We start from the raw sequence: 8,753 nt of genomic DNA on the forward strand, positions 1-8,753 counted from the left end.
CTTTTGCTTTCTTTCGTCCTCTGCAACATGTTATTCATGCAGTATTTATACTTGTCCGCCGCAGAGGTCACGGCATTCTAGCGATTTCTGTGTTTATACACAACACCGCTTCCAAGCTATGCCAATTCAAACTGCGAATAATGCCTATGCCGAGTGCGAGACGCCTCAGTGATTTCGCGATGACGAAGGTGATGTATAATACATGTTGAGAGGAGAATGGTTACGACGTTTAAGTAATCTGCACCTGTTGTGTCCCGATCGGAGATGGCAATTCTGGATCGATTGGCCATAAACAGGCATACGCCCAGTGGTTAAACCTACGAAAATAATGTATATCATGGCATGTGTTCACCCTAATCCACTTCTATATTAACAGATTGGCGCGCTATATAGATGTTTATGAGCCTAAATATATACTAATTTGATTTGATATACAGAGGGAGCTGCGTTCAGACGCCCTGCGACTGCTACTTAAATTTGCAATGTTCAGTTGCCCTACACGCAAGATAAGGCACGCAATGGTTAACGTTCAGAAACTAGCTCCCAAAAGAGAAGTTCCCGGGTGCGTTGTACAGGATTCCTTGCGCTGGTTTTGAACTGGTGTTCATAGGTGAAACGGGCAAAAAAAGAGAGAACAGCGCAACTATGATGTCAGCATCAAGCATATGGCAACAAGCGCGCTGGTTGAACACTCAGTGTGCACGACTGGGATAGCACGACAATAATTTAAAAAGAAGAGAACAAGGCGGCAAGGCTTTAGCTGAATCCATTCATATACGGACTACGGCACAAACGCTCAATCGCAACTAAGGCAGTCTGCCCCCGATATGCACAAGATGCTGACGTCACATTATGGAGCGTGCATAAGCAAACTTCACATCAATCCCTTCATGGTGAATGAGGCTTCCGTAGTGGGGCTGAAATGCCTTTGATTTCGATAGCAAATACATGGACACTCCAAGCGCATTTCCGCCGTCGCCGTCGCCGAGAGGTCCCATATAATGTCCAAGGGAGATAATAGCGTCACCGCGCCCCCTACGCTGTATGCGTGAGTGCAAGCGTACGAGGGGAGCAGACGATTACGGCTCAACATCGCATTCGAAAGAACAGACGAAAGCGGGCAGCCGCCTTCGTGCGCGAGGCACCCAGTGTTGCGACGCACTGGAGGAAGGGGAGGGAGAGGGAGGTGGGCCCAACGTGGGCTGCGTTCTACTCCGGCTGCAACGGCGCATCTGTCGGCTGCACGTGGTCGCAGGCCGTATCTAGTCTTATCTCCCTTGGGGGCAACGTCTAGGTTGCGTCTGTGGCTCGTAGCCTTGTGCTTGCTCTGTGTTCTCGGAGCTCACTTTTCGTCACTTCGCCCCCCGCTGCTGCCGCGTTTCCTGCAGCCAGCGTTTTCCAGTGAGTTTCCGCGGTCATCGATTGCAGCATTTTCGCTTGCCTAGCCCGGCCATAAAGATGCCACCATCTATTTATTGAATACTCCCTGAGGAGCTGCGTAGCACCGCTATAAAATCGTTCATATTCTTTCTGTGCTTCATTTTCGGAATAAACGGCACAAAGTATTTTGGGAACTGTGTCGTCTCGCGGAACTTTAGCTTAATGTTTATGTCAATGAACAGTTTCCAATTATCTCAAAAGTATCAGACTGAATTTTCCTTTAATGGAATGGATAGAATTTGTGTCTTGGTTCAGCTAACCATCTGATGATATTGTCCTCCGAAATTGAAAATTAGTTGGATTGCTGAAATCGTGCAAGCGCCCATTTGCTGGATAAAAAACAATTATGGAAGTGGCGCCAGAAGCATGAGCTTTGTTTTTGAAAGCCCCTCAAAAGGCGTTCCCAAACTTGAGGGGTTTACGTGCCAGAACCACGATCTGACTATCTGCCACCAGCATACTTTCAGCACAATTTTCAACACTAAGGATTTTTAGCCTGCAGCTCAGTCTACGTACTACACAAGCCTTGTTGCATTCCGCCTTCTTCTCAAAGCGGCAGCATTGGTCGAGATAGCACCAGCGTAATCCACCTCCGCAACGCTGCGTTTGATGAACTGGTGCAGTGCCTGAAGACGGCGTGGTAATAACACGTGGGTATGACATGTTGTATTTACGCGGCACATGAGGCAACTGCTGCTGCACAGCAGAACGAATGCGTTGACCGTCAGAGATTCATTAATATAAACCGGATGCACGGGACAAGGGCGTTTTTACAGTGAAGCTGTATACCTCTAGTCTCCAAGGAAATTTTCCTGTAGTAAGCAAAGAACTCCCCATACTTGCGCCGATCCTGGAGAGAGCGCAATACTGGTCCAACCCGCGGCGGTGGTGAAGCAGGTGTTAAGCCCTCCCCATACGTGGGCCTAATCCAAATATTGTGCAATATCAGCCCGACCCGCGTCGGAGGTGAAGCAGGCTTTAAGCACTCCCCATACATGGCCCGATTTCGAAGATGTTCAACCTCGAAGATGTTCAATATTCAGTGATTCGAATACAGCACTGCAGTCATTGCTATCATCCCTGCGGCGTGGACCACACTAACAGCTAGTATTCGAGATTAGAGAACTAATGCATACCTTGGCTAAAGAAGGACACCACGCGACATTTCTTGGGCTTCCAAGTCACTGCGGCGTGTTAGGGAACGAACACGCCGATAACGCTGCTCGGTAGGCTCTTCAGGGCGACGAAGAGGAGCCGATACTATTATCAAGGACAGATACCGCTAGAAACTGCTGAGCCGTGGTATCACGTTTTTCTTGTGGAGCGCAGGAACCTACATTCCTATCTACGTACGTCTTTGCATTCCAGCTGAACTCTGCTGTCGCGAAACTACCCTGCTTTCATTATGCAAAATAGAAGTGAGGCGTGCAGACAGGACACAAGAGTAGAGAAGTGGACAACACGAACGCCGACTATCAACTGAAGGGAGCACTGAGGCGAAAAATGAAAGAAGACACAAAACTCATCTGCGCATGCTCAGAAATGGTAACTCCACGTGTCAATCGGGTACACGTGCTGGTCTACGTGAGAGATAACTGTTAAGGCACCTAATCTCTTCCTTATGTAAAGTAATCGAAGGCTGACTCACGCACGCACTTCCACCATTGTAGATTTGCCATGCCTCTACCATAAGACGCGTATCTTCATTCTTATGCCTGTACAGTATCGCGCATTCATCTAACTCTGGCTTGCAGTTACAATCTCGGCAATGTAGCGAAAGATTAGAAGGCGATCCACCGGTTAACGACCTTTTAGGCTCCATTAGCCTCTGATTGATACACCGTTCCGTTTGCCCTACGTAGAACTGGCCACAGCTAAGGGGAATTTGATAAACCACACCCATACGACATTCAGTAAAACTGTTGTTCTTATTGTGCTTCACTGGACAAATATCCGTTCGTTTTTTGCCTTTAACCCGCTCCTTTTTATTCTGCACGGCAGCGCATATCTTACCTAGCTTATTGGGAGCAGTGAAAGCAACATTAACATCATATCTACTAGCAACTTTTTTAAGCCTGTGCGACACTGAATGAATATACGGAATAGCCACTACTCTTTTTTTGCGATTACTGCTTTCTGTAATTACGTCCGTCCCTCTCGAAACCGACTTCTCTAGGCGCTCAGCTACAGTGGCCACCGCTACACTAGGATAACCTGCTTCTAATAGGCGCCGGACCTGCGCAATAAAACTGGCACTCATTTTGTGCATGCAAGATCTTGTGAGGGAAGACTTAAGGCACGACATGGCAATTCCGTTTTTTACTAATTTAGAATGCTTGGATTGAAAGTTTAGCAAGGGCTTCGAAGATCTTGGGGAGTACTGCCAACAAACATGATTTTGTTTGAAGATCAAGGAAATGTCAAGAAACTGAATTACGCGTCGCTCAGTATCGCGCATTCATCTAACTCTGCAAGCCAGAGTTAGATGAATGCGCGATACTGTACAGGCATAAGAATGAAGACACGCGTCTTATGGTAGAGGCATGGCATATCTATAATGGTGGAAGTGCGTGCGTGAGTCAGCCTTCGATTAATTTACATAAGGAAGAGATTAAGTGCCTTAACAGTTATCTCTCACGTAGACCAGCACGTGTACCCGATTGACACGTGGAGTAACCATTTCTGAGCATGCGCAGATGAGTTTTGTGTCTTCTTTCATTTTTCGCCTCAGTGCTCCCTTCATTTGATAGTCGGCGTTCGTGTTGTCCACTTCTCTACTCTTGTGTCCTGTCTGCACGCCTCACTTCTATTTTGCATAATGAATCCTTACCAACTAGCTCAGCTTTCTGTCGTTCTACCCTGCTTTGTCGAATATGGCTAGGGGTGGCCTTCACCAATTCTTCGCTTTCCGAATCGGATGGGCCGACGACGCCTCATGTGATAACTGTGGTAACAAGGGGACACTTCAACACCTTCTCTGTGACTGCCCTTACAATTTGTGGAGCCGATCGCTCGCAATCGCAGTAGCGCGCTTCAACCAATGGCCTCTAAATGAGGAACTTATTTTAAAATGCCACCATCACAAGCCATCGCAGCGGAGGGCGACGAGGGCACTTTTGCAGTATTTAACGGCAACAGAATTGGACAAGCTGCTGTGGCCGAAGAGGTTATCATAGTGCTGCAAGTGCCACTGTGATGTGCGGTAACACTATGCGGTGACAGTGACCGACTGTGATTGTATGTCTATGCTGCTTTCTTTCTCTATCTCTACTTTGTTATCACTTTACCTCCCCTATTTACCCAGCCTAGGGTAGCAAACCGGATCTTCGTCTTTAATTTATCTCCCTGCGTTTCCCCTTTCCTCTCTCTCTCTCTCCGCCACGTGTTGACTTAGAGTTACACTGTCTTCGGGATCGGACCTCGTATGGGGAGTGCTTAACGCCTGCTTCCCCTCCGCCGCGAGTTGGACCAGCATTGCACTATATTTAATATCGGCCAACGTACGGGGAGAGCTTAACACCTGCTTCCCATCCGCCACGGGTCGGGCTGGTATTGCACTGTCTTCGAGACCAGCCCACGTATGGGGAGTGCGAAACTCCTATTAAACCTCCGCCGCTGGTCGGCGCGGCATGGCACTATATTCGAAATTGGGCCATGTATGGGGAGTGCTTAAAGCCTGCTTCACCTGCAGCTCCCTCTGTATATCAAATCAAATTAGTATTTATTTAGGCTCATAAACATCTATATAGCGCGCCAATCCGTTAATATAGAAGTGGATTAGGGTGAACACATGCCATGATATACATTATTTTCATAAGTTTAAGCACTGGGCGTATGCCTGTTTATGGCCAATCGATCCAGAATTGCCATCTGCGATCGGGACACAACAGGTGCAGATTACTTAAACGTCATAACCATTCTCCTCTCGACATTATACATCACCTTCGTCATCGCGAAATCACTGAGACGTCTCGCACTCGGCATAGGCATTATTCGCAGTTTGAATTGGCATAGCTTGGAAGCGGTGTGGTGTATAAACGCAGAAATTGCTAGAGAATAATGCAGTAACCTCTGCGGCGGACAAGTATAAATACTGCATGAATAACATGTTGCAGAGGACGAAAGAAAGCAAATGTTTACGCATCGCGGTTTGTTAAAGAGTGTTTATTAACCGCTTTCAATATGCTTTGTTTTACTTTTATTCGATCATGTATGTTATATTTGCATATTGATTATGTGACCAAAGGTATAGCTTGTACAGGAAGTATCTTACCCTTTCATGAGCCACCCCTGCATGCTACGCTCGAGCACTGTGAGATATGGGTGTACAGATCGTGATGAAAATTTGTCGTGAACTGCGAACAGGCGCCAGACTGCAGGCTAATCTCACTTTTACACCTTCTGATAAAGCCAGAGGTACGTATTGCTAGGCAGGCAAGCTAGAAAGGAAGCGCATGCGCATGCCATGTCTCGACACCAGGTGCTGGTTTGAGAAGAGGGTTTAGTAATGCGCCATGGCACGCCCTCGTATATTGCGTGAAGTATGACCGCCCCTGCGTTGTCCTATCCTGGGAAATAACTGGTTGCACTTACCGTACAAGACAGGCGACAATGGCCAGGAAAGAAACAGCTGGACCCCACTTTACGACGTCGAGTGGCAGTTGCAGCGTGGACCAGGGTACAAGCAGTGCAGCCACTGAGCTAAACCATGGCAGGTGAGCTTCCATTGAACATTTATGTTGAATAATGTCAAACCTAGAGAAGTTGTTACATGTAGAGTGCCAGCCATTTAGTTTCTTTTTCGGTAAACCTTTGTAGCCGAGCTCTTATGGGTTTTGCTCACCGCGGCTGCTGCTGCATTGGTGAATACGGCTCACAAAAGAGACATTTGCAATGTGGAATTGGCTTGCACGCAGCCCAAGCGCATCGTCAGTTGTACCGGGGCTAGCACCTAAGAAATTACTCAGTCAACGAAAACGCCCTGCCTAATATGCTCTACGGATCAAGCGCAGGCCCTAGATTGTCTTATTCGTTTGGTGGAACGAAGCTCTCTACGCCTTAGGGTTTCGTTCGCTTACCCGGTTAAATTATAAGTATGGTTATATGTGTGGTTGGCCAGTCCGGCACTTACGCCAATACTCAATCTACTCTTCAGGTAAAGTTTGGTGGTTTACGCGCCGAAAGCACGATGTGATTATCAGCCTCGTCGCAGTGGGCGACTTTGGATCACTTTCGCAATGTTAACTTTGTCTGATCGCGGGAAAGTCGTGCAGTGAACTTCGCCAATTTCGGTTACACTGTAATCAACGTGTCGTGTGGTTCGGGTGTCCGTGTCATGCTAATTTTGTCAAGGAGGTGCATAATCGTTGCGGTGCTACAAGCTTTGCAGATGTCTTAAACCACCGCCATGAAAGCTTACCTTCAAATAGGCTTGAAAAAAGTCGATCGTGCTCTATGCACATTTGCTCAAAAAGAAAAAGGCCCAGTCGTTATTTTGCATCTCATACATACGCATCCAGGCAAGCCGACAAAATGTTCGCGCTGATAAGCGTAAGTTTGCTTACGCTCTTCTGGGTGCGACAATAGATAGAAATGTACCTGTATTGGAAGAAATGGCTGCCCGTTGCAGGGTATTTGATAACGTAAAGCGGCGAGATTGCATTTTTAATATGTGATCACATATCACTGACAGCACGGCATTCGGGGTATGCAGCGTCAGGCTTGCGGTAAAAAAACGCACTGTAGCGTTTACTTCCTTAAAGAAAATTGTTGTTATGAAGCACAAGTGCAACAGGGGCGAAAATGTATTTCATCGACATTCTCGCAAATCAATATATCGGATCTAGTAACATCCTGAATATTTGTTCGAAGTGGCTACGCCTTGATAAAGCACCGGATAGAATTCCTGCATTGCAATATGTGCCGCTAAATAATTAATAATAATTAGAACTTATTCGTAAATTGTCATACATACATCTTGATTGCTTCTGCAGAGACAGAGAAAGGCCAAGCAAAGACGGGGAGGTTAACCAGAAATGATATTCGGTTGGCTACCCTTTGTCGGCGGACCGGCAAAAAGATGCCATAGGCGAGAGCGAGAAAAAGAATTAAAAAAACACACACACATACATACGACTCGTAGTTTCTTTTGGCACAGTAGCGAAGTTTGAGAAGGCATTCCTAGTGTTACGCAGTATCACCGTCCAATCCTACGCCACACAGTGTACAGTCACAATTTGTGGCAAATTCCGAGGATGTCTTCAATTAGTGGGCGCTTCCCCAGTTGCTGTGGGGTGGCTTAGAGGGCTGATCTTGGGGGGTCGAAACGAGGCCAGTCACGAAGGTGTGCGATTAGGCCGTTGCTCCTACCGAAGTCAGAGCTGGCTGTTGGCCATCACCATAAGAAAGGAGTGCGCCTTTCAAAATGCGACTACAAGCCATAGACGGATTTGGAGGGTGCAGTTACGCCGTGGAAGGTCGAGCGGAATTCGGAGCTCTAAATTAGTGTCTAGGGTATGAGGGCGTACACTTGGGAATATATATATATATATGTATATATATATATATATATAGTCATATAATGAGAAGCCAACAAACACTGACACCAAGTACAACATAGGGGAAATTGCATGTGCTTAATAAATGAAATAAAGTAATGATAAATTAATGGAAATTAAAGTAAAGCGACATGCGAAGGTTGTGGGTTCGGTTCCCACCTGCGGCAAGTTGTTTTTTCATCCACTTTAATTTCCATTAATTTATCATTACTTTATTTCATTTATTAAGCACATGCAATTTCCCCTATGTTGTACTTGGTGTCAGTGTTTGTTGGCTTCTCATTATATGACTAATAAATATCGGGTCCCTCGGTTAACCCCCTTTCTTCTCGTTTATTACTTAACGAGGGTCTCGAATCCGGCAACATTGATGCCTTCAGGTAGCATATGTGGGTTTATTGACCAGTTGCCTTCACCCGAAAAAGATCACGTTCTCGTGACGCCTGCGGCAAAAAAGACGTTCCACGTCCGCCGCCAAGGTCTGTGAGTGGGGGCGCTGGCTAACATTCCCAGGGTTCTACTAGTACACATAAATACCCAAGAAAGTGGATGGGGAAACGGCGCCGCGGTAGCTCAATTGGTAGAGCATCGCACGCGACATGCGAAGGTTGTGGGTTCGGTTCCCACCTGCGGCAAGTTGTTTTTTCATCCACTTTAATTTCCATTAATTTATCATTACTTTATTTCATTTATTAAGCACATGCAATTTCCCCTATGTTGTACTTGGTGTCAGTGTTTGTTGGCTTCTCATTATAT

The 8,753-nt window shown here is 46.5% G+C and overlaps 1 protein-coding gene across 5 annotated transcripts in view; it reads left to right on the top strand.

Annotated features, from left to right (window-relative positions):
- Positions 1-5,833: 5,833 nt before the first annotated feature.
- The window catches only part of LOC139049623 (zinc finger protein 418-like), an 86,305-nt gene continuing 83,385 nt past the window's right edge, over positions 5,834-8,753 (top strand). For 2 of the 5 annotated variants that reach the window (XR_011508433.1, XR_011508431.1), the window contains exon 1: positions 5,834-6,155. Coding sequence is in view for 1 of the 5 variants with exons in the window: in XM_070525261.1 (XP_070381362.1) it covers positions 6,052-6,155 (104 nt within the window). In the remaining 4 variants the exon portion in view is untranslated. The remainder of the gene's footprint in view (positions 6,156-8,753) is intronic. The other 3 variants (XR_011508434.1, XR_011508432.1, XM_070525261.1) reach the window with 3 other exon arrangements.

This window comes from Dermacentor albipictus, chromosome 9 (genome assembly GCF_038994185.2).
Source record: "Dermacentor albipictus isolate Rhodes 1998 colony chromosome 9, USDA_Dalb.pri_finalv2, whole genome shotgun sequence".
NCBI classification, from domain to species: domain Eukaryota; kingdom Metazoa; phylum Arthropoda; class Arachnida; order Ixodida; family Ixodidae; genus Dermacentor; species Dermacentor albipictus.